Source organism: Anabas testudineus, chromosome 7, assembly GCF_900324465.2.
Source record: "Anabas testudineus chromosome 7, fAnaTes1.2, whole genome shotgun sequence".
NCBI lineage: Eukaryota > Metazoa > Chordata > Actinopteri > Anabantiformes > Anabantidae > Anabas > Anabas testudineus.
The window spans coordinates 9,477,535-9,504,309 of record NC_046616.1 but is presented as its reverse complement, the minus strand read 5'-3'; the positions used below and the strand labels follow the sequence as shown (position 1 = coordinate 9,504,309).

General features: G+C 39.6%; 2 protein-coding genes across 3 annotated transcripts in view; both read left to right on the top strand.

Annotated features, from left to right (window-relative positions):
- Positions 1-25,270, top strand: part of espn (espin) — a 32,683-nt gene extending 7,413 nt beyond the window's left edge. Inside the window, exons 3-14 of one of the 2 annotated variants that reach the window (XM_026368658.1) lie at positions 1,023-1,209; positions 2,136-2,318; positions 3,023-3,154; positions 3,608-3,863; positions 4,426-4,715; positions 8,693-8,851; positions 10,730-10,961; positions 14,320-14,465; positions 14,857-15,234; positions 22,216-22,295; positions 22,802-22,813; positions 23,994-25,270. In XM_026368658.1, the coding sequence (XP_026224443.1) occupies positions 1,023-1,209; positions 2,136-2,318; positions 3,023-3,154; positions 3,608-3,863; positions 4,426-4,715; positions 8,693-8,851; positions 10,730-10,961; positions 14,320-14,465; positions 14,857-15,234; positions 22,216-22,295; positions 22,802-22,813; positions 23,994-24,141 (2,203 nt within the window). In that variant the 3' untranslated portion in view covers positions 24,142-25,270. Of the gene's footprint in view, positions 1-1,022; positions 1,210-2,135; positions 2,319-3,022; positions 3,155-3,607; positions 3,864-4,425; positions 4,716-8,692; positions 8,852-10,729; positions 10,962-14,319; positions 14,466-14,856; positions 15,235-22,215; positions 22,296-22,792; positions 22,814-23,993 lie in introns of both variants that reach the window. The other variant, XM_026368656.1, reaches the window with a different exon arrangement.
- On the top strand, positions 15,750-22,204 carry LOC113167794 (espin-like protein). Its single transcript, XM_026368659.1, has one exon. It carries the CDS (start codon positions 16,987-16,989, stop codon positions 19,096-19,098), a length of 2,112 nt encoding a protein of 703 aa, XP_026224444.1. The 5' UTR covers positions 15,750-16,986; the 3' UTR covers positions 19,099-22,204.
- Positions 25,271-26,775: the final 1,505 nt, after the last annotated feature.

Here is a 26,775-nt window from a genome sequence, read left to right as displayed (position 1 = left end):
TTTTCTGTCTCAAAAGAAGACGCAGCCTCGCATGTTAGGATTTATACCAGATCATAGTTTTACATATAGTTTTATTTTATGGTCTTTAGTTGGTGGCATATTGGTGTTGTGCCGCATCCTTTTGAGGGAAAGCTTGGCAGGGTCATGTTTGTGTCTACTGGATCCACCCGTCCACTTAAGCCCTGCCTCTCATTTCCCTCACATTCTCCAGTCATCCTCTTCACCAAGTCTGTCTGTGGTTGTCACACACGGCAAGTTGGGCACCAGTGAAGTGGTAATCCTCTTAGGGGACTCATTGCTCATTTGTCAGTGTCCAAATAAAGCTCGACCTTATAGGATTTAGTGGGGAAGCGCTCGTTCACTCCCTGACCTCCCGCTGTGACTTTAAAGATCTGGGACAAGGAGGAACACAAGCATTGGATGAGCTTCTCTATAGGAGGCGGGGCTAAGGGTGTTCGGAAATAAAGGAGAGCGGGATTTGACTCAGTTTAACGGTTGTCTGCTCTCAAAATAACCCTATGTTATTTCGACAACTATTCAACTATTCTCATGCTAAGATGTTCCAGTGAACAACTACCAGTCAAATCCAACCCTTTTGTTTTGTCATGGAGTGACGCGTTAACAGGCCACACCTGTGCACCAAGAAACTGCTTTGATCAGTTGACCAATGACTTTTAAACCTCTGAAAATGAGAGTAATTGCTAAACAGTAAATCAACAATCCTTTGCATTACAGGGAACATCTTGATCGTTTTATGTTAAATCTATTATGGTAGTGTATAGATGCAAAGTTATTTCACATATTTCTGGATCTAACTATATGCACACAGTATATAGTGAGTTTATACACAGTAACTTATAGACTTTCACTGCATTATTTGCTTTAGTGTATTAGTTTATTACCTGTATTACTTAATTCAGTCCAGTACACATCAAAATAGAATTCATACATTTATAATCCTGGTGAGCTGCATGTGGATTCACAGTGTCCAATATTTAACTTTCCATTTCATTTTTCAACAGCTTTATCAACTCCCAAACTAAGAATGGTGCCACACCTCTCTACCTGGCCTGCCAAGAAGGTCATCTGGAGGTTGTCCAATACCTGGTCAAGGACTGTGGGGCAGATCCGAGCATCAGAGCCAATGACGGGATGACTCCTCTGCATGCTGCTGCCCAGATGGGCCACAACACTGTTATCGTCTGGTTGGTATGTTGGAATATCAAAGCACTACTGATCTAGTTTTAGAACCACATCCCATACTTACAATAAGTAAAAAAGATATATAAATATTTCTAACTCAATGTGATATAATCAGATTCATAACAAGAAGGGGTTGTCATAAATTGGGGATGGTCATAAATTGATCATGCTTGCTCTCCCAGGCATTAAAAAAGCTACAGGAGTCTTAAAATAGGTTAATGTCCTGTAATGCAATAATATTAGTTTATATTTGGCTCTTCTTCCACAGGGGGAGTGACCTGTAGTTTACAATGTAAATTAGAACTAAAAATGGCAAAACAAAAGCAAGTTTTCTAAGAAACTCATCAGAGATTGGGGGGTTTGAATCCAATTGAAGAACATACAGAGCTCCAGTATGCTTAAAATTTTACTTCTACTACTATTTGATTGAATAAAACCAAACAAAAACGTAATAGGAATACATAACTGTAAAGGTGTTTGTGTTTCCAAACTTTTTTTGGAAGTGTATACAGAGGTGTGTTTGTGAACAGAAGGGAATGAGAGATGTGAGTTAAATATCTGTGTGAGGGTGAGCTGACAAAGGAACTATGCTGAGTTTCCAACTTGTCTTTTTGACTTGCTTTTAACACCTCAGTATCAAGATGAATACAGAATTAGGGGAGAGACAGAGAACATGCAATATATTACTAAGTAGAAGGAAACTGTGAACAAATATATCTGTGTGTAAAGTGATAATAATACAGAAAGTCACTGACATTTTCTAGCTGGGGACTTTGATTCCTGATTGAAATTGCATGGCTGGTGGCATAACTAACTAGTAGCTGATTGGCCGTATTTAAGAAACATTGTTTGTTGTGATGTCGAGTAGTAAGAGTGGTCAAGAGGTCCTCTGAGTTGTAGAACATGACTATAGTGTTATTATCTTCCTTTAGATGAGCTTCACAGAGGTCAGCCTGACAGAGAAGGATGGTGACGGGGCCACAGCCATGCACTTTGCAGCCAGTCGTGGCCATGCAAAGGTGCTCAGCTGGCTGCTACTGCACGGGGGAGAGATTGTCACTGACAACTGGGGAGGGACTCCACTTCATGATGCTGCAGAGAATGGTGAACTAGAGGTATGTGGTTGCATCTTAGTTTTATATATGTACAACATAGGCTGTGAAACAAGTAGCATTTAAGTCAAAGGAGACTGTGATGCAGGATTTTCATAAATTGCTGCCGCATTCCTTGTTTCCTATCAGCCTCTACCATCAGATAAAGTCTGCAACAGCTTTTTGTAGAGATATTTGGTGTTTCACAAGTATTTAATTAGACGACTGAGTATGTTTGCAACATAAATAATAAACATTTTAAATATGCCAGTTATTTCGGACACTGGGTTTCACACTTAACCATCTGCTTTGAATGAAAATCCTCTGGATTATGGTTTTGCCACTACTCTATGGTTTAACCTACTGCTTTGACTAACCCTTTGTTGTCTCGACAGCTGATCAGATGGTCAGCTGTTTAAGTACAAAATCAATCTATTAAATGTTGAGGGCACTACGATTTGTCTTATATCTGCAGAGAAGGTACTTTTTTTACCTTGGAGTTCCTAAGAAATTGATCAAACCTTGATTTATAAAGGGCTGGTCCTACTGTTGGACTGATAACATCTTTAAGGAGCTTTGTGAAATACAAGTCAGCAGTCTGAGAACAATAAACGTAGTCTGGGTTCCATCATGTACTTGACAGGAGGGTTTCAAAGCAAGTTATGAGAAACGATAAATGTTTCATTGCTGAATGTTTTGTCCTCTGACTCTCTCGCCTCACTTTCCAGTGCTGTCAGATACTTGTGGTTAATGGGGTGGATTTGGGCATCAGCGACCAAGACGGCTTCACGGCAGCAGACCTGGCTGAATACAATGGCCACTCCCAGTGTGCAAAGTATCTGCGCACTGTGGAGAATATGGTAAGAACTGTGTCCAGTTTTTCCTAGAACTATTAACTCCTAACAGTGGCCTCCAATGCTTCAAACCACTGACCTCCCCAAATGGGAAGAGAAATAATATCCCCTGTGCACTGAAGTCTCTGTGGTGTGTGGTAAACATTTCCCCACCCCCTCTAGTTCTCTTTTCATGAGGGACATTCAGGCAACTAAGTCCTGGGCTGTGGGAAAAGCAGAGGACCCCAGAGCCTGGCTGATCAGCCGTGAGATGTTTCTTTAGTGTGCAGTAATTAAACTCATAAAGCTGTTGTCATGCAAATCATGAGGGAATGTGAATAGTGGGATTTAAATTTCATTTTAATGCTCATTAAATTCATTGTTTTGTTGTTCTTACCACTATGTAAATTATATCTACATATTGTATGTAGTTAAATAAGATACAGCACATGTACATTCATAAACTGCAACTTCTGACAGAGCGTGGAGCACCGAGTTTTGTCGCGGGACCCCTCAACAGACCTTGAGTTCAAGCAGCCAGACTCTGGCCTCTCATCCCCAAACACCACCATGCCCCCTGCCAGGCAGGTGGCACACTTTGACATCAGTTCTCCATCCAGCTCACTGTCCAACTATGACTCAGCCAACTCTAGCCAGTCCAGCACGGGGGAGAAGAGGAGCAGCTTAACAACGTCACGAGGCCCACCTGCTCAGCTGAACACAGTTGCACATTCAGGTCTGAAATGCATGTTGTACAAATACAGCTTTGTTAATTTAATATTTTTGGTTTTCAAGTTGGACCAACAAAATGACATTGATGTGAAAAATACTCTGTAGTGTATTAAATACATTTCTGATTCTCAAATCCTATTTCTAAGTTGAAATATAAAGAGTGGATGAGCTCAACAGTGAAATATACTGTACATTTGTAATGACTTATCATGAGAATATTAGATGACAAGTTAAACTACTGTTTTTATCACATATTTTAGCAATGGTAACATGTTTTACCTTTTCTGCATGCAGAAATTTGTTACTTGGCATTCTCTGTCTCAGATCCATGATATGCTCGTGCTGCACCCTAGTGGTCTGTGCGCACATAGTTTGTTAAGTGTACAGAGGTGGACTAGCAGCATAGTGAGAAGCTGATTTCGAATGACGCATTAAGATAATGGAATAGAGTAAACCCTGAAAGATTTACTTAAGAAGTTTAGTTTGTCATCAGCAGTACACCACGGTTGGTTTCTTGTAAGACACTAACTTGACATAATCCTACATGACTCCTGTTTTTGTCACAGGTGCATCAGAGTCGGCCATTTCAGACATGCAGGCTTACATGGACATGCTAAACCCAGACATTAGTTCTGACATACCTAAGAAGAACGAAATGAAGGATGATACCCCATCCAAGCCCCCACCACCACCACCACCAACCTATCCACCTCCACCTCCCCCACAGTCTCCTCCAGTGCCACCTCCACCCCCGAGCTACCCAGCACCACAGCCCCCTAAGGAGCCGTCATCAGCAGAGTTCCTGAAGGTGAAAAGCAATTTGCGACACGTGGAGAGCACAAGTAGCAAGAAGCAGGTGAGAACAGTGGTGGTGAGCTCCAGCATGATATAATAACACAAACCTGTCTGTAAATCAGAAATAATAATGAGTAATTGCTCAACTTTCTAATATGGGACGACGCACAGCACATGACAGTTTATTACACACAGCAAGAAAGGTAATTGTAGTTAACATCTGCACTAATTAGTCCATTAGGAATCTCAAGTTTAAAGAAAAAAATCTCAAATGAGCCTATGATATGATGAGTGAACAAAAACCCCACGCAAGCATAAATTGGCTATTACCTGCCATTTTCCCTTGTGTCTAATCAGTTGGGTTGTGGCTCTTATGTAACAATGTCCCTTGTCTAGGTGCCTACAATGGTGTTATTGTGTTAGCTGAGGCTAACGAGGCTAACAAAGATGCTCATTACCGTGGCAGGCCTTTGGGTTGACACACACAATTGGTGTTGTGATGGGCTTGATCTTAATTCCAATTAATTAATCTGGCCACAGATCATTCAGAAGTGTGTTGAAAGAGCTGTCAAAGAGGAGCAGTTAAATCTGCTATCAACAGTAGTTTCAGTGCAGCTCCTGGTGGTTCAGTGCTGATGTGAACTACATTAAAAGTTGTTGTGAAGTTGTAATTCTAATTAAATTGCAATTGAGTTGTTCGAAGAGGATTGTAATTATGACAAAGACACCCAATCTGAGGGATTACTTTCGCCTCATGAAGAATTTATGTCCTAACTGATGCCATGTCTTCCATTATGGCAAGACACACGCGTTCGTCCAGTCGTCTGAGCAAAACTGCAAAGACCACAAGAGAAACACATGTGACGACAGAGTTGATATATATATTTTAGCATTTTAAAATAATTAATTCTGCAAAAATCCTTTTAGTTAAAAGTTCTCTGAACAATTTCATAAAAAGAAAATGTTCGAAGAAAAACTCTGATTAGCAGGAAAGGTCTATTCTGACATAAATAACTGGCTGTATCTATGGATCTGCTATGAAAAGTCAGATGTTGTTAACTGTTATAAAGACTAAAGGTAGTGAAAGTTTCCTGTCTCCAGGGTGAGCTCTTTGTGTTTGTCTGCACATGCATGTGCCATCAGCCATGTGGGGTAGAGTTTTTAATTAGTACTGCCCCCTCCTCTCTATGCCCAGGTGACCAGCTCTCATTAACAATTAAATAAAAGCTAGTGCACACACACACACACACACACACAATTAAGATCAGTCTGAACAGTTTACATTGGGAAAAACAAGCTACCTTGGGCACCATAGTAACAGGGGAATAGTAATCTCATCCTTCGAGAAAGCAGATCAGATGGACCAACCTCAACCTGTAGACGCGCTACAGCTCGGTGCGTAAAAAATATTTTCTCACTGAAAGGCAGTGTAGGAAATCTGGTGGTTTTCTGGTGTTTCTTGTTTATGACTGTAAAGTTTTTGTCTGCTGTTGCTTCTCTCATCTAATTTGTCTGTATTTGCTTTGACTAAAGTCAAATGCTTCGTGTGAAGCAGAAAAACAAATGACTACTTTGCCTCTGACATTTTTTTAACCCAGCTGTAGTCCCTCAAGAAAACATGAATTAGTACATTTTCTACTATTAGTTATAATTTTTTAATGCTAATTATTTGTTGCTGCCATTTTTTGGAACTGAAGATGAGAGAAGACTAATAATCTTAAAGCTTCATAGATTTAAGCGTCATGAGCCACGGTGCGAGTTGCACCTGGGTCTTTGTGTTTTGCATAGGAGGCACTGGGCAGCGTTGGGGAGTGGTTGGTCTGTGCACTGGTAGTGACATCACTGCCCCTGCTGTGGCTGGCCCTATAGGTTATTGATGAGGCCTGTGAGTAAAATGAGAGGGCAGGTAGTGTGACAGGCATTGCGCTGAGCGGAGAGGAGGTGATGTTCTGGATCTGGTGACAGCTAGTCTCTGTACACTGCTGGACTTTGTTGAGCTTTGTGGATAAGACACTGTCCAAACTGGAGGAGGGCTGCTAGAGAGGATTTTTAACACCAAGGTAAGGCATTAAGGAGAAAGAAATCTGTTTTTTACAGTGGCAAACGTGATGTGCTACAGATACTGCTCACTGATTACGAGGGACTCTTATAAGAACATTCTTTGGCTAATCTCCAGGTGTTGAAGCTGTTTGAGCTGCTATATGGTTGGATAATCAATGTGTTTCATCAGTTGCTTTACAATTCTGAATTTGTTGTTATCCGTTTCTAAAAATGCAGTTTTCTCTTTAAAAATGATAAAGCCAGCAACAGTGTACAACCTTTTTTAAGCTGAGGTTTTGCACAACCACATGCAAACATACTGAACCATGTCAAACCACAACCAGGCTAAACAAACCCAGATAAAGCACAAAAAACATTAGAGTATAAGAGCAAATATATGACAATGACTTTATGCTGACAGACAGATCCATATATTGTGAAGAAAGACGTCTGTGTCCGCGTGGGGGATGGGAGAGGATAGCTATAATGCTTTGTACGTTGGCCATTGTTGGCCGACCTCCCCGGAGGATGACAAACCATCTGTAGCACCCCCTGCTCACATTACCATCCCACCTGATGAGTGCTAAGGGAACATTTCTTTGACAGCAGACATGAGTCAACAAACCTAAACAGGCTTGTAAGAACTTAAAACATGATACCACAAAAGAAGGAGAGGTCAGGGGTCAGCTGTCAATTATTTCCGCTTATGTTAACATTGGACATCTGCTTGGTGTCTGAGGCTCTTGTCTGGATTTCATGAGTAGTCACAGCATGAGTAAACTTTAAAATGCAAATGAACTTGTCTGGATTTGAAAGGCAAAATAACAATACATTTTGTTATGAAGACTACGTTTGTAGTTAAGCTGTAGCTTTCTAGATTAATTTTCTAAAATTAACAGTAAAAAGTTGCTCAATTTTACAAATTTTTTATGCTTTTTATGTGATGACAAATTGCTGGGAATTAGCCAAGCATGAGAAAATTGAATTTGGCAATTTAATAATCACATTTAATGTAAAGTTTTAAGGAAAGTGCTAAATGCAAATGCAAGACTTGAAGAATGCAAAGTGAGCTTAATCATTGGCTGCGTACAGTCTGACCTAAATATATGCTAACAGCAAAATATAGAGAAAGACTTTCAGGTTGACAGGAGTTTGATATTTGACCATGCAGGTTCATATCAGTGTCAGTGAGAGTGCTTGGCCAAGAGAGAGGTTAGTGACCTCGGACTCTGTCGACATAAAGGTCTCTTACATTGGACCCAAAGTTGCATGTGAACTCTTATGTTCTGTTTCTGTAGTCTTCACATGAGATGTAAATGCTGATGTTTCTTTGGAACTGAATTAAAGCCTTGTTCTGTTATTCAAATAAAGCTGCTTTGGTCACACGAGAGAGCTTACAGTATGTGGCAACAAAAGCTACTAAGTGTGTCCCACAAAAGACAAGTTCACTCCTAAAGCACAGTTTATCCATAATGAAAGCGTTTCCTGCCATTTCCCATTCCGCATTTATAAAACATTAATGGTTTTGTTTTTTTGTCAACTAAATATCTATTATATAAAATAAAAACTAATGTTTAAGAATCATAATTTATCACTTTGTCTCCTTTTTCGTTTTTAGAAATGAATATAACCAACCAAGTCATATTTTGCATACTGAACTCTTCCTGTTCCTGTAATGTAAATTTACTACCTACTTTACTTTAGCCTGTTTCACTTTAAAATATGTGTTATTATATTAATGTATTATTTATTATTTGTTTTCATCATTTAAGCTGCTGATGGATTGATTTATTTTCTATAAAATCCAGAAAATATTAAAAGCCCAAGGAAACATCTCCAAATATTCGAAGGTGTTAAATCACTATCCTGTCTGAAATGGTTTCAAGTGTAATTTATGATTAACTGATGCAAATAGTGCAGTGTGGAAACTTGTTAAACCAAATGTTTAGGAAGCTTTTTATATTTCCCACTTTGTTTCTTTTTTAATGTCTTGGGCAGCTGACTGCTGGAGAAAACCACGAGAAATTGCGGCGTGTGGATTCAAACAGGAAGTCAAGGAGCTTCAACAAGCAGCCCAGCACTGGGGACTACTATAAGACACTGGGGAGCGACACGGCTGAGCCCCACGGGAGCAAAGGCATGGCGCCCAATGAGGAGGTGAGACGGATCTCTGCTGTGATTTTAATGTTGTGAAAAAAATATTATCTGGTTCGTTAAACAAAGTACACTGATACATTATAGTATAAGTTTATTTCCGAAAACCTTTTATTAACATTATTATTGAAAAAGTTCAATAAACTTACTACTAAAAATAAGGGCACCTCAAACATACTTTTGAACTTCTAAATGTTATACTGCAAAGAAGGAGTAGGCTACAACTAGTATAGGGTTAGTAAAGTAAGTTTTATAGGACGGTGTATGGTTGTGTGGACCCATCCGCTCCATATAAGGTAATTTTTGGTTTAACTAGGTGATTGACTCCTGGCATTATGTTACCATAATGACTGTACTATTTGCCTGTGCATTATGCCACTCAGCATGTTGCATAACCTTGTTTCCTCTTAAGCTTTTGTTTGCCACCTGATGCAAACTGCCCCTTATTTCCATTCCTTTGAGTCTCCACCCGACTGTGTAAACTGTCCAAGAACCTACGGTGGAACAAACTCAGGACAGTCCCAGACAACAGACCAGATGATATTTAACATGGAGTATAGTGAATTATTTTTAATAAGCCAATCATATGTTATGTGTTGTTGATATTCTTGTAATTAGTTTCATACAGTGTGAATGAATTTAGTTTGTTTTATTTGTCAGTTGATAAAAAAAGGAGGTTAATGTGCAAATAGATTTAAAACCTTAATTTAAAGCTTGAATTTGATATTCCAGTCACTGCGTCATTGAGAGTAGGTTTTAAGAAGACATTAATTTTAACATCTCTTTAATCTAATGTTGGTTGCCACAAATCTACAAGTATTAGTTTTCTTGATAAAGTTAAGTTTGTATAAGTAAACATATTTTGGACGCTAAATTACAAGAAAAAAATGTTTTTTACATGTCCTAAAGGTAGTCATCCCCATGAATATTGGCTTAACTACTAACTATGTTTGTTACCACATGCCTGCACAGGCAGATGAATTAAGAGTCTATTAGACTCTCATCAGTGTCCCAGGAGAGTGGTTCTTATAATCTCATGGGTATCAGGGGTGGGAGTGTTCTGGGTGATATGGGGTATAATCCACATTGAGCCAATTAAGGCCTCAGTGGAGCCCCTCCTGGTCTCAGAGGCACCCTAGCAGATGGACCGGCTAATCAACGGAAGCAGCGGCACGTGCTGCCAACACCCATCTGGACACGGCCCTCCCTCCAACTCTCTGGGGGGTTTGAAAAGTAAAGGCGGCAGCAATGATGAGCACGCGTCTGAAGAATAAAGGAGGGGCGGGGTCAGGTTAAATGTCACGGTCCATTAACTCACTTCCAGCAGAGGTCTGGCACGCTTTCAGAGCGTGTCAGACTCGTGCGGGATGGTGGGGGGGGGTGGGCATTAAAGCCCTGTCACTTCCAGTGGCAGATGGCTTCTTCACACTGTTTTCCCTTCAGAGTTTCCCCCCAAGAGATTAGGTCATATTAGCTCTGTATTAGGGTATTCAGTCTTTATGAGTTGATTAAATACGGCAGGAAGCAGAGGGATCTAACAAGGCTACGGACATCTGTCACTGTTGACTGACTGTGTGCAAGAATTTAATGATTGCTCAGCCCAGCAGGAGATTCAGCTTGCATGCCAATGCAAGCAGGGAAAAGAAACTCACCATCTCTGTTGATTTATTAATTGATTATTTTTAATTAGTGTTGTAGTGGACAACATGTTCAGATGGGTTACCTGTCTCATCCCTATTAGATTAATTATCAGTTATTAAATATTAGCTAACGGAGCAGCACAACAAGGAGAAACTCTGCAGGGACGACTAAAAGAAGTTAATGGACACAAATATGACTGTGTGGCTAATTCTGCCTCATTCGTCCCTCTTCTCTTACCAGGGCTCTGCGTTATTGGAGGAACCTACCGAGAGCTCCGCCCCCAGCTCCGAGAATGGCGCCACAGAGCAATCCGTTCCTCCCCCACCTCCGCCACCTCCACCCCCTCTCCCTCCTAGCAACCCAGTGTCAACACCCCCTCCGCCTCCTCCATTGCCCCCGGAGATGCCAACCAACCAGAGTAATGCCAGTACCACCTCCACCAACCAGCGACGCCCATCTTCCTCATCAGGAAGTGAGTGCCCTAACTTTATTTGCCTGTGTCTCTATCCCTTTGTGTTTCTCCTCATTTCCTTCTTTTTGCTGGCACTAAACATCTATTAACCGTTCTTAACAATTACAAAAAATGCCCTGTTTTCGTTGTAAAGTATGTGTTTGTACATATTATAGCACAGTTAGTTTGTTATTAAGGAGATTTAATCTCACCTGCTAAAAATGACTTAATCCTGCAGTAGTGTTCTAAATGATAGATTATGAATTAATGATGGTGAGCTTCCATTACCTTGAGAACTGGTTTAGTGTTCAGCCATTTCCTTAAGTGCCACGTTGCCCTGAATTGTGTTGTCTGACACACATGTGCACGTCGTTCTAGATACAGAATAATTATTTTTATGTATTTAAAAAATATATTATTAAAACACATGAGATTTTTTACAATTCATGGCACAAAAGAGGTGAGTTAAGATGTGGAGACGTAATACATCAGTAATGCCTAAGGCAATAACATAAAACATGCCTTTTTCATACTAATAATCAATCAGTTATTCTAGTTGCATTTTGTGATTGTCAAACCAGCACTGTACTTCTGCTCATACTAAATCCTTTTCTCCGCACTAACCCTTTAACATTCATTTCTGTTTCTGTCACTGGCTCCATCTCTACCTGTTTTCCTCTTTTCTCCTCCCATGGTTTATCTTCACTGCTGCTCTGTCAAGGTGGGGATATCTCTGCTTCTCAGGCAGATGGAATGGCACTGAGACAGATGAAGAGTAAGTACAGACTGCTAAATCAGTTTTAGAGTCACAAGAGGCCTTCACACTTTCCTAATAGGAGAAAAGGCTATGGCAAAGCTATGGCAAAATATTCCTATTTTCCAATGTTCAGGTTTGCATCGTAGCTGACAATCAGCCCACAGCGTTAAAATGCAGTGCAGTGTACAACTTAAGCTGTAAAACCTAACTGCTTGTTTACGGCACACACCTGTCTTCACCCAATTTGCAAATTGCCTCATCTATTATTGTTCCACATGCTGCTAAAAGGCAGGACAGCAATAAAACACTTAAATCTAAGGATTAGTGTGTGTGTTCACTAATGGTGTTTTGTGCTAAAGCATTAATCAAGCAGTAAACAGGCGGTTAGGTGGTCATAAAATTGAAAGGCACCAACATATCTGAGAGCTTAAGATGAATTTACAGCTCAGACACTTGTTTGGATAACAACAACAAACCACATCACAGGGTAATAATGCTGTTTCAACACTGCAAATAGCCAGAGGTTCTCTGTTCTATGACCAACAGAGGAAAGTAAGTTGTATTATATTGTATTGCAAACAGCACTGCAAACCTTGTGCTGCATCATGAAATGCTATTTGTCAAATGTTCTCTACCTGCCAACACTCCGCCCTCCTTAACACTCGTTGTGGCAGAGTCCACACACCCAGCCTAAAAACAATTTAACTAATACACACACACAATCTTTGATTTGAAAACGCATTAATAAACACTGAGGTGCATGCAAACCGATGTACGTGCAGCAACTTCATTCCACATTTGATATGATTAAACACGTGATTGTGGATTATTGAGTGCTCTGGAGCTCTGAAAAAAAGATTTGTCAGTGAACAATGGATGAAGGTAGGATTTAATGGGACTTTAAATGGGACTTTTTTGTCATTGAATAATTTTAAGAAAGACTATTTGTTGACCATAATTTTAAATAGCCGTCACATGTTGTTGCACATATGTGTCAGAGTTCAGTAGTTGTTTTTATTTGCAAACTTTGTCCGGCCCATTATCTGGACATTATATAAGGCTTGATACAGTCACCAACCCTTCTGTCTCTGAGTAATCCAGTAAATGTGAGGTGAGACTGTATGAATGAATTGTGTGCCAAGTTTGCTGAGGAGAGAGTTGGACTGGTAGGATGGACTAACAAGCTGCAGGGAATAAAGGGTGGCGTTCATGCGCGTGCATGTGTGTTAATTCCTGGCCAGCTTGCCAATGGCTCGCTGTCACTTCCAGTTACTGGTGATTCCTTTAGATTTCCCCCAACTGTGATGATGGGTCTTTAATAGAAAGCTGTTCTCACCTCCCTGAGAGAGAAAGAGAGAAAGCGACAGAAAGAGGGAGAGCAAGGGAGAGCGAGGAGGGGTGGTAGGCTAGCACAGCGTTGCATCCAGCTCGACCCCATTGTGGTCGCGTCAGCAGAGAACATTTTTACAGGACGTTTTTCCATTGCCCAAGTAGAAAATGAAAGATCTGTGAAGCACTGAGGAAATTCAATTCACTGGAAGTTTCCATTAATAGAAACAGGTGAGGTTTGCTTGTTGAATTTAGGCTATTAGTACTTGAAATGTAACTGATGTATGTAAATGTACATATAGTAATAGATTTACATTAGATATCATGGTTAATTTGAGCATTTTAAAGTTACATCTTAAAAGTTGTTGTTTAGAAAATACTTGTTCAGTTGTCATTGTTCAATATTTTGGTACTTTCCCTATTGACTCTGGGCTTTTCTGTTTGAATATAAAGTATATAGCTAATTGTGTTTTACTGTTACCAAGTGATGTATTTTTGTAAAACATGTATAAATTAGCAAGTACACAAAAATATGGCCTCATGTGTAAGCATTACTTTGCATAAATATTTCAGTTTAGATTTGAAATTAATTTAATTTTGTCCTGTGAAAACAGTTTCTTTGTTATAGCATTAGCTGTGAAGGTCATAGTAGAAATCTGTCTGAATGTGTTGCCTTGTTCACTATAAAGAAGATTAGAATCAATGAAAGCTAAATGTACACATGTCACTACACAACAGAGCTACTTTAAAAAATGACATGGGTTAGGGTCAGCTGTACCTTTGCGCTGTGCTTTAACACAGTTGAGATGATATTGTTTGCCTCCTGTTTGGTTTTATTGTAGACAAATGATTTTAATTGCTCTCTGCAGCTAATCCCAGCTCACTACAACTGGTGACTGATGGTGTATATGGAAAATTTTTACTGGCATTTGTTAGCTGGGAAGCCATATGAGTAATCCAATTGCTGCCAAACATTTTAGAGAGGCAGGAACCCTGACAGTTATAAAAGGCAAACTACAATTAAAAAAACATATCTAAAAAGAAACCTGTTAAGCTCATCTGTGTGAGATAGTGGCTTAGCACAGCTTAATGACCTCCGATCACTGTCCAACCTGCTCCAAGTTAGCATTGTTACCTGTCTAATGGGATAAAATATTAAAGACTGAAATGCCACCCAGCCCCAGTCTTACTGCTCTGCTGTGTATCTCTCTCAGCCTCTCCGTTTCCCTTTCCCTCTATTCAGTCTTTTTTTCTACCTGGTTTCACTTTTCTGCTCCATCCTTTTGTCTACAGGCACAAAATCCTTCAACATGATGTCCCCCACTGGTGACAACTCAGAACTGCTGGCAGAGATCAAAGCAGGGAAGAGCCTCAAGCCCACACCTCACAGTAAAGGCTACACCACTGTCTTTTCCAGCAGCGGACCAACAGGCAACAACGTAGGTCCACAGCCTTCCCCCACTGCACGTGAGGTGGTATAGTTATGAAACAACCTCTGACAAATACAGATTTTTTTTATTTTAACATTTCAGTCACAGTGTTTTGATGCTGCAGTCCTATTTTATATCAAGTATCAGTAGATGTAAACACATGCTGACATAGAGAGAGATAGAAAAGAGCAACATTATTAACCTGAGAAGAAAAGTCTGAAGTTGTCCAGTCCGCTTGGAGACTAGTTAATGTGTCACTATCTGAAAGAAATGTTTGCTTCATGTGACATTACATTTCCACAACAATGATTAATACTACCTTTGAGTTACTAATATGTGTCTAAGTGTGTAAGGAAAAGAAATTCTCTATTAATTATTTTGTGTGTTTATTTTAATTCAGGGAAGTACCACATCTCCACCAGAGACCCGCACACCTAGCCCATCAGCCAAGTCACCATCCCCTCCACCATCCAATATATCTGTCACCTCCCCACCCTCCACCCCGAGTCCCAGCCCCAGTCCCACTGGTTCTGGATCTGCCAGGTCCATGTCGACTTCCACAAGCTATGAGCAACTCTCGTCCAACTCTGTGATCAATGGGACCGGTGGTGGTGGCACAGGAGGAGCTGAGTCGGGGCGGAAGACTAGCCTTTCAGATGTGGAGGCACTAGTGCCCACTCATGATGAACAGGGAAAAGCAATCCCTGAATGGAAAAGACAGGTGATGGTGCGAAAGCTGCAGGTGAAGATGCAGGAAGAGGAAGAGCACAAGCGCAAGGTAGGGCAGATATTTTATACCAATTTAGACATTTTGTCATGTCTTAGCTATCCAGTTTGTGTTCCTGTGTCTTTAAAATGCTCTCCAGGTGATTCACGGCTGAAGTGTCACATGATTAACACAAAATGGATAGCTAGTGCTTGGGTTTGAGTGTGGGTTTTTATGATTAGGAACACTGAGCGTATGTATGTTTATTGTATTCATGCATGACATATCTTTCACTTTCTCTCTTTGAATTGCCAGTCGATTCAGGGGTGTGCTGTCAAATTAGCCACAGTTAGAAACGTTAGCACCTTTCGAGTCGAGTATACCTCTGTGCTTAACATCAGAATGAATGCAATGGGCAACTTTATTTATGAGGGTTTCCATCAGTATAATAAACTTTTATTAACCAGCCTTGTTTTTTAAATTTGATCATAAAGCTGAATAGTCACTAGTCAGTGTGAGGTAATATTATGTGTATTTAGACAAGGTATTAATTAGTAATTTATATTGTGGCCACCTGAACATGTGTCCTGTGTAATGCAAGAAGAACTCAATGCCATCGATCAAATTTGGCAAATTAATAATTTATTGCCATCAAGGAATGCAATCTTATACTTATGATCCAACAGATAAATTCTCTCCAATGTCCTGTAATGATGCTGGCAGTCCTCTGTTTATTGATTATTGTCAAATGATTTGTTTCTTTAGGCATCTTTCTGCATGTTTTTCATATGTATGGTGTTTGCTAACAAAAAGTTACTAAAAAACTTTTGCAGTGCAGTGAACAGAATACTTTGCTACAATACCCATCACAGCATGAGCACACTTGATGAACAGGCTCACAGTGTGGGCTGGTGTTTGATGGAGTTTTGCAGCTCAAGTTGTTACATGCAGATTCAGTGGTGTGATGCTGGGCCCATTCACACTACAGTAATAATAACAGAAACATTAAAAAAATAATAATAATACTAACTACGTTTGTATAGTACTTAACTCTTTAAACCTGCCAATTAAAATGTTCACATAGTGATGCAGTATGGCATATCTGTCAAATAGTTTAACTAATTAACTTTACATCAGGTTTTTAACTCTCTGGGTTGACAGTTTCAACTATGTTGCACCTTTAACCACACCCAGTGTGGTTTTCTATGCCTCTTGGGTGTGGACTGAAGTGTGTCTGTCTGTTGCACTGGTGCCAGGACCAAACAGTGATGTAACACTGCACTACAGTGCAGTGTTACATCATATTTGGGTTGCATACAGAACAGCAGTGAGATGAAAATTTCAATGGCTAGGTGGCATTAAAAGCTGAAATATTAGTGTTTGTGTCATTACCCTTTAAATGACAGAACATAAAAAACTGACTCATAAAAACAGGGGAGAGAATATGAGCAAATATCGATGTCAAACATCTGCAGTGTCTAAAAACAATATGAGAATAATTAATACAGTTTGACATTCAATTAAAAGAAGAAAATGCTTTCACTTTTCTCTTTGACTCAAAAGAAAAGTAGAAAGTTTAGTGCTTGTAATGAGGCTGTGCCATTGCACCACTAAATCCATGTAAAACCTGTGTGTCAGGATGGATTTGCACTGAAGCGTGTGTTCACACCAGAAACTTCAAGCTGAAGGATCCCTCCCATGTTTTTCTTGTCTTTTGGTCTCCTTCGGCCTCTGATTTAGTTTGCGGCTAGTGGCCACTACCAGCCTCAGGAATGGCACTACTCCCATGTCCACAATGCCATATTGGGCCCATTTGGAGAACTGATGACAGAGAATGACCTGAACCGTATTGAGAAGCAAATTGAGAACCTGCAGGTCATGCACAAGGTCTCAGAAGTTGAAAAGGAGCTTGAAGAACTTGAGCGTGAGCTTCATCAGCTCCTACCAGTTTCTGCTGCCCTTAATCAAGGTCACTTCTCAGTCAATCCAAAGCAGGTACATGGCAAAGCTGAAGATCTTCCAGGCTGGTGCAGCAAGATTTCTACTCTTTTGAAAAGTATGGCCATTCTTCTTGCCACCCTAGGTGGTAAGGAGATAGACATCCTGGACCTTATATGTCCCAAATATCCTCAAGAAGAGGCAAAGGGTGTGAACACAGGTCAGTCTGAAACAGCGGCGTCAGCTAGCACTGGAGTTATAGGACGTTCTCAGTCCTTCTCAACAAGAGAGGATGTGGAGAAAGAGATAAAGCAGTGTGGCGTTTCAGTGAAGAACCTCAAGGCCAATTATGAAATTCAGAACGAGTCACAGCCTGCGGAAAACAAAACAAACAAGTTATACAAACGCAAGAGGTCACTCCCTGTGATAAGTGAATCTAGTTACACTCCAGAGACTATTTGTGAGTGTGATGTCTCTTGTTCATCCATCATAGCCCTTGAGTCCAATACCCAAGGAGATTCACAGTCAGTGGAGGAATCATTGTTACCACTTGTTGAAGAACCACTTATCATTGCATCTCATGCTCCTAAGACATATGCATCCCCTGAGATAATGGCTCCAACAAACATTGAACTTTTTAACCAGGTTCTTTCTGCCGACCCTATTTTAAATAATGATCAACTAACAAGAAGCTTAGAGGTGCAGACAGATGTAAGCTACGTCCAGGAATGCATTGAAATGAGGAAAGAGAGAATTGTCTTCCTGTTTCTTGAACATTGGCGGAAGTATACCATCTCTGAATCTTACCGGACTAAATACACTACCAGGAAAGGAACTCATTTAGACGTGGGCTGGGAGGACTACAACCAGTTTAGTGCACAGATCGGTGAGGAGATGCAAAATGAAGATGACAAACTCTTCCTTTTCATGAAGTCAAAGCAAGTAGTAGGGAATCTGATTGGCCACTGGAGGACAATCATGAGTCAAGTGCCCACACGTCAGATACGCAGGCTGAGTCGTGCCCAGATGATCTACTGGCCAGAGCACTTCTTGCCACATATCAATGGGTCTCCTGTGAGCTATGAAAATTTAACACTTGACCTTTTCATGCTTGGATACTTCCAGTTGCTGGAAATGAACATGTCACGCAGTGAGCGTAAATTCCGCCACCTCTTGTGCTATGAGATGTTTGACCGTCTCGGTAGCCACAAATGGGAGGTCATAAGGCAGTTTCATAAGGAGGTCATGGAGGAAATTGAGAGAGGGAAACGAGACTGGGCAGATGGTTTTGAAGACATAAAGCTTAAGTATTTTGGAGAATTGGAGGATGGGGCAGGAGTGATGACAGCTTCCTTATGTTCCATGTCTCCTGATGTGTCCATTATGCCACTGCAGGAATCTCTTCCTCCCCCACCTACTCATCCTCCACCTCCACCACCTACACATCCTGCACCACCACTTCCAAATTCACAGTCGACTCCACCTGCAACATCACCACATCCCCCCTCTCCAGACTCACAATCAGATCTTTCTCCATCATCCTCATCTGCTGCAGCCCAGGATGGGGCCTCCAATGATACCCAGTGTATACTAAAGGGCTTGGTGGAGGACAATGCCCAAGAGGATGTAAGAGGAGACAGTGAGCAGATGGCATCAGATGAGGCTGTGGCTTCCAATGGGAAAAGTTCAGAGCAGGATCATATGTTGAGCTTGGCAACTGAACCTCTACAACAACCTGATGCGACAGCAAAAGACGAGACACCACAGAACACAACAGAAAACTCTGAACCAGAACCAGTGAACAATGTCCGATCTGTTACTGTTCAATTTGTAGAGGAATCTAATATCGATAAACCTCCACCCAGAGATGCACCTAATGAAGACTCAATTAAAGTGATCTATGAGTTAAAAGAGTTTAGCAATGAAGAAATCATCAGATACATTGACCGAAGCTTTGCTTTTTGGAAAGAAAAGGAAGCTGAGCTTTTTGATATCTAACTGTGGAGTAAGGGTTTAGTTCACCTGTAAAACCAGAGAGTAAATACATAAAAGTGGAAGACAAGGGAAACTGATCTGCACAGTGGAGTATGCTGAGAGAGGAAACTAATCTTGTGTGTTAGTGTTCGGGCCATGTCACATGAGGGACTTAACTGAAGCAAAGAAAATAGCATCCACTTAGTTGTACTGAGTTTACCATTTGCTTAAGTGGATGAAAAGAAGGCATGTGATGACAAAAAACACAAATTTACTACAACCCTTTAATTTTGCATTGTGTCAGACCAAGAGCTTTTTTAATCTAGTATGACTGTTTGCCATGGTACACTGCTTCTGGAAAATTTAAAGGAAAATATTTGCTATTAAAGTCGTACTTCGTGTGTGTCCAGATCGTGTTTGTAAGGAAGGGCAATGACTGGTAAAGCATTTGGTTCAAATTGAATACTTTAGATTGCATTGAGGTAAGGGATTTACTTTGTAGTTGAACTCTAAAGATTGGTTGGTTACACAATTAATAGAAATAAAAGTAGAAATAAACAGTGACAATTAATAAAACAGGACTTTTCATTCCTAATAACCAGTTTGAGGGAAATGGCTCGTTGTTGCTTAAACTCAAAGGTAACAAAACTAAGGCTTTAGCAGGTTTGCAAGATGGTTACCTACAGGTGGCGTTTGTTGTCATGTTTTGTTTATACTGTACGTGTGCCTTTCAGTATACCTTATGAGCAGGAATGGTAAATACAAGGCCTGGAGAAACTGTTGCTCTCAGCAAATAAAGCATCAACCTGACAAAGCTGTCATCTAAATTCTACATCAAATTAGGATTTTGTTGCTAATCTATTCCCTTGTCCTTTTATAATTTGAAAGATTTGCTCAAATTTGTCTTATTTGATTTACACACTGCTGTTACAAATAAAGTTAATGACACTTGTGATTTCAGACTTCAGTACTTCTTTCCTACACAATACTACACTGACTGTTGATGGCTATCCATTACAATCAGAACCTGAATAATCACCCTGCCGTACCAGTGAAAGAGCCACTGTCAGTCACTGAGCTCTTGAATGTCTAATCCTCTACCGTGACACTTATAGCTATGAAGAACCACACTACTCTCATAGTGTGTCTTCTGCAGCATCAAGATTACCTACAAGTAACCCTCTTAGCACCACCCGCTGTCATGCTATCTGTGGTTTAAAGGAGCTAAAAGGAGGTTAGAGTGAATCTTGACTCACAGCTCAAAACGTATACAGTCAGCTCATAAACATAAAAGGCATCTGTATACTAACACACTAACACCACAAAACTGAGTACAGTAACATTTAATAACACAAGAAGAACTTGTGGACTGTTGTCCACATGGGTTTTTTTTACCAGGTCCATGCCAAACATGCTGGGTCCCACCAATGTTTTTTTGTTTGTTTGTTTTTTGCAGCTTTTTATGCAATGGATATTATATATATACACCAACCAGATATTTCATGTATCAAATTAGGACTAAGTTTGTTATTTTTTTCAATGAATAACAGTGTCAACATCAAATTATGCATGTCATCACTTTTTGAGAACGGCCTTTGCACCTTCTGTTATTTATAGTGCGGCTCTTTGTTTGACTCCTAACCGCTGCTCCAACTCTGTGTCTGCTGACTTGTTCAAGTAATTCCTTCAGGTGCGGAGCAATGTTGCCTGAGACACAACACAGGCTAAATCTGTAGGTACTGGGCATCGCTTTTGCTTGCTACTCTTCTAACATGTTCAGTAGTAATATGGCTACATAAATGAGACACCTGCTCTATTTCCTTCTTCTAGACAGTTGCCTGGATTGAGGGCTTTGGTACTGAGGTATTTGTGTGAGTGACATAACAAGAGTTAGATGAGCAGTGCACAAGAGTGACATTGCTAAGATTAAAGGTTTACACACTGATTAAATATTGATGCATTTAGGTTGTGGCCACATGTATTCATGATTCACGTTGCTTGTGGCTGTACCCGTTAGCTTGACTGTGTATCATCCTAACAAGCTGTGTACAGGGGATGTGACAAAGCTCAATAAAACCATTTTCGTGCACCATGGTGTAAGCCATTTCAATGCAACAAATTTAAAAAACCTATGGCTCTCTCCTCTTTTACGAAAGCATTAACAATAATTTCCCTAGTAAGTAGTAGCAAATAATTCCTTCAATTTTTTTTTCATGCTCTTTAATTCCCAGGGGACTCTTTAAAAATTAACTGTGTAGATAATCTTACCTGGATTCATGTTGTAAATGCAAGAGGAATGCAAAGGGTAATGTATCTTGTCAGGCAAAGAAGAGAAATCCAAGATGGCTGCCCTCTTTCTCTGCACCTGCTTCACCTCCAATTACACCCTGCAACTAAAAAGGATCCAGTTACCGTATGTGTGCACTGTCTGAGAAAGCATCCTGTAAAACAGTGTCCTGTCCATTGAAAAGGCTTTATTTTGCTTTAAAGAGGAGAAGAGCATCTATTGTGATCTGTATTTGCTGTTGTACATCAGCTATAGCCAGTGTCTAGTCTTCCACAAAGGTTGTGTATATGTTAGTTTTTAGCTGTATGTAGGTCCTTACCTTCTCTCTCCAATATAAAGAGAGCTCTTATTTTACACCATAAGCATGAAACATATTTGTGTCTGATTTAACTGTGGTTTCACTTTTGACACAACCAGTTTTTTTTTAAGTATTACAATCACCTAGAAATTCAAGTTAACTTCAGTAAGCAGTTTTATTAGGGTAACTTTGCCCAGTAAAACTCTGAGAATCCCCTCAACTCCTAAAAACACTGAAACAGAAATTGATATTGAGCATTCAAAATAACAATGAGTTGTTAATGACTTTTACATCTTTAAAATGATTGATGTTCATGTTCATGATGATCCACTGCAACAATAAAGAATGAATATAGCTTACAATATTTCTTACAATATAAGGGTAGAGCCAATGCAATTAAGGCCAATACTGTTCATGTACTGAACATAGAAGAACCTTTTCACTAAGAGATTTGGTCTTGTAAAGTAAGATAGGAGGACTATTGTTACAATCCTTTACAAACTGAATGGGCCCTTATCTGATCCTCATCTTCCCTGGCACCTCTGTCCCTCTACAGGCTGAAGAGGAGGCAGCACGCCTGGCATCGATGCCAGCCTGGAGGAGAGATATGATGAAGAAGAAAATGGATGAAGAGAGGTGAGTAACGAAGCTGTGTTGCTCCACACGTCTGATTTACATCTAATCTTGTATCATATTTATTATATCCTGAGCCAGAATAGGAATGATTCAGTGTGCCTGCATGTGTCCATCTCAGTGGCAGATGAATCCTGTTGTTGCATTCTTTGTATTTCTGATACTGGACTCAACAAATCCAACACCAGTTTTAAACAGAAAGTTTGGACAGAATGTTGGAGGCTCATTGTTTTTAACATTTATCTGAAAGAAAAGAGAAATTTGTTCTCATGTCAATGTTTTAATCTGTTTTTACCATGTTGTATTAAATGTTTGATTGATCTGATTGGAAATATGTCACTTTTGAATAGCATTATAATAGTTAAACTATTCCCCCCTCATATTTTTTATGTAATATTCCCTTAAATAATGCCACTGGCAAACTTAACAACGTCTTAGTTGATTTAACTTGTTGCTGTTGAAGATATTTACGCTTTTCTTTTCACATTTATGTCCTCCTGATGTGACAGGGAACAAAAAAGGTAAGAAAAATCTTTTTATACATTAAAATGTTTATATAACATTAAGGTGTTTAGAGAAGATGTTAAATTAAATTATGTAATTTGACTACAGACTGAATCAGATTAAGGTTTCCATCTAGTGTTCAAACCCTGGGGCAGTTAATAAAAACAGGTTAATAAGTAGTTACCTTATCCATAAGCATTAATTATCTAAATACTGGATTATAAACTACATTTTGGTCTGTGGTAAAATGAAGGCAAACATATTAAAAAAGCATAGAGGAAGCTGTGGTTTGGTTGTTGGACAGCCAGCTGTCACCAATAGGAGGTGCCCTCTCCTTCTCATTAACTAACCCTAACCCTACTGAGGAATGAGGTTGACATTTCTCTCACACCAAAATATACTGATATAAGTTAACATTTCAGTTATCAGTACTCAGTGTTTTATCTGAGAGTTTTCTCTCAAATATAAGCTAACTAGCATTGTCTATCAATGGATGCATGCCAATGTCACAAACTGACACAAGTCGCGGTAAAGTATTAGTGATGTCACCTGTGAGTTTTGTGCAGTAACACAAAGGGAAACAAAAATCTTTCCAAAACCTCTTGTTGCAACTTTAGAGTTCATTATAGTTGAAACGAGTGACTGAATATGAATTCATTTTTCTCATTTTATTGTATGGAGCAGCACTGGCTGACAAACGAATTAAATTGAATTAAAGCGTTTGGTTACTGTTGTTAGTCTAACATCTGTGTTCGCCTTGTGCCACTTCTGGTTTTCCTCATATTTTATTTACCTGAAGTGGTGGAACAAGTTCAATTTGCGTTTCCACCCTTTGTTGGAATGGGTTTGCAATTAAGGAAGGAAATGTGCAAATCACAGATGTAGACGCAACAGTGTAACCCATTGTTTTGAATTTCAGAGTCAGTCTCCTCATATCTTTGAACAAAAGACAAAAATTAACTCTCACATGCATCTTAAAAAATCCAACTAAAGTGTGACTGTATCTATATCAAGTTCTTTGTCTTTATTTGTAGTTAGAATTATATAAAGTGGGTTAGTACGAGGTTTGATGATTATTTATTAAAAGGCCTACTGACCAGTTTCCTTAAAAGAAAACTTTATGTAAGTGTCCTGTACAATTTTAAACTTTTATTTTGTTTTGACCCTTTTTTCCTTTTTTTCCATTGATGCATCTAGAAAAGCAGAGGAGGAGGCCAAACAGGCCAAGGAGATGGAGGAGAAGACAGAGCTGGAGAGACTACGGACCCTAGGCTACGACGAGACCAAGCTGGCCCCCTGGCAACGACAGATCATCCTGAAGAAAGGGGATATCGCCAAACAGTGAACTAGGCTGTCTCCTCATTTTCTGCCCTTCAGCAGTCCCCACCCTCACATACCCACACCAGAGGCTTCACTGAACACTTTGCACTCCCTGATCCTTCACCCTGCACTATACAGTGGGCAGCAGGAAAGCGCTTGTCCCCTCTAAACCTCGTCTCACTGTTCGGCCTCCAGAACCACAGGACCGTGCTGTGGTTGCTGTTGTCCACATGGGTTTTAAGGCTTGGCTTAGGTGAAACACAGCAATGAGACCTTCCACCTCACACTGAAAGTCTCATGGACAGAAGCTCTTGACCTTTTAGCTGCAGTTGTGACATGCACTGAGTCTTCTCCTTAGGACTTTTGCTATACATGCATGACTCCTTAACTAAATTAAGATTATCCGTAGAATATATGTGTTTACTTTTTTGCAAATCGATAGAACCCGTTTCATACAGAAGATTTAAGAGGCTGGTGATAGATTAAAAGGGGGATAGTTTTTTGCCATGGGGAAAAAGCATTTTATTACATTCATATTTTCCCTTTGTTAGCCACACTCACCACTTACTTTATAATGAACGGAGAAGTAGCTACAAGTTTTTCATCTAAAAACAGCATGGACATACACAGCAAAGGCTTATAACATCCTGAAACAGCTAATGCATTTTGTATGTAGACAGTATCACATCGTTATCATGTTGTGTGGTTAGTCATGAGATTTTTGTATGAAGCTCATAGAAGCACTGCCAGAACTGTAATCCTAACACTGCTTATATATAGATTATGTAGCTGTGCAAATCAGATCAACTGTTTCTGAAAACAACTTTCTTAAAAGTTAAGCTATTGTGATCATGAATGTGAAATGTTGTGTGTATGACCCAGGTCCCTTTTTAAAGAAAAACAAACAAGCAAAACAGAGACACACTCCTGCTAGGGTTCTATTGAAAAATACAGTGTCTGACACCAGACATCTCATCTGCACACACTGAATGTTGGAAAACTAGAGAACAGAAACTGTTTTTACTGTGTCCTCCCTCAGCCTTTGTCCCACTAAACTGAAGAATAAATGTTTGATGAGCAGATCAGCTTACAGAGTGCAGTGTGCTCTCTGTCTGCCAGAAACAGCTGTAACATTAAAACTGTACGGTTCCTTAGATGATGCCTGTTGTGTTTCAGTCATTTGCAGCAGCCTCTAGCCTGAAGTGTGTAGACCTGACATCTTTGATCAAATACCCGATAACCCAAAAAGACCTGTATTGTAGTAGTGTCTTCATCATACAGGATAGATAACTCTTATTTCTGATTAATCATTTTAAATTATACAACTCGGACAAATGCCCATTTGATTATTAGACTGCCTACCCTAGTCAGAACTCCTCTGGTCTAAATAACTCTTTTCATTTCACACACTGGCCACACATCAGTTTGGGGCTGAAATGTTAAAAAACGGTGTTAAATATTTTGGGTAGAACTGGATTATTCCCTGTTTACTGCAGATATGTTGGATGTGTGTATTTTTTAGGTGATTAGCTTACACATTATCATGGAAGACATGGTCCTGGTTGGGGAATTATTTGAAAATATTCTAATTCACTTTCATCAGATGCCATACGAAGCTGAAACTGAAAATGATGTAAACATCATTGCCATTTCATTTATATATATATATATATATATATATATATATATATATATATATATATATATATATATATATATATATATATATATATATATAGTCTGTGTATATAGTTACCCTCTCAGAATTGTGTCATTTCATATTTCCATGTTGCGTTGTTACATGTCTCAGCCTTGGTTGAATAGAATGTTGGCTAAATCATGTATACTATATTTTCTGATTATTAAAAATTAAGGAAATAAACCCATAATCAACTTTGTTCAGAGTGTGATTGTGCTACCTCTAACAGATCATTTATGTTGGCCTACAGTTAAATATGCTAGACTAGTATAACAATGAAAAGCTCCTGAATAAATGCTTTTTGATGAGGTTGATTCACATGTGTCTATCATTATAATCGTTGTTGTTGTCATCATGGTGGATTTTAAAGCTCCAGTGTCAGAACATGTGAGCTACACAGCAGTGTAGCTGAATATCAGAATGTGGTTTGAAATGACTGACTACATTAACTACAACCCCGAAAAGACAAATAAAAGAAAAATAGATAATACATTTAAACATGATTACATGTAAATAAATTAATAAATTAACGCGTTGCAGACATGTCTCACATTTTTTACTGGTTGGTAATTTCCACTAATATGGAGTTAATTAGATAATTTACCACATCCTCGTGTAATGTCTCCAGGTGGTCGCCAGAGGACGCTAAATTGGTCCGTGTGGCTGCTAATATGGACACAGGCTGTCAACAAATAAACAAGCATGAGAATTAGAAACCTAAAACCAGTAGAAATTAGATTAAAAAGCTAATAGTTTAGTAAATAGAGGATTTTTTTTTTTATCTCATCACACGTATCCGTATATTATACGGGTACAATTCAAACCGTATATGTTTAATTGTCGTCTGTTTGTTTAAAAATGGATCGAGTCTCACAGAAACAGCTACCAGAGCCAAAAAAGAAGCAGTTTCTCTGCCAGCTGGGAGCTGTTTTACCTGCGCCTCCCCGTGATTGACGCACA

Bases quoted from the DNA above. Each gene is read 5' to 3' on its own strand.
- LOC113167794 (XM_026368659.1), top strand. From the start codon at position 16,987: ATGACAGAGAATGACCTGAACCGTATTGAGAAGCAAATTGAGAACCTG.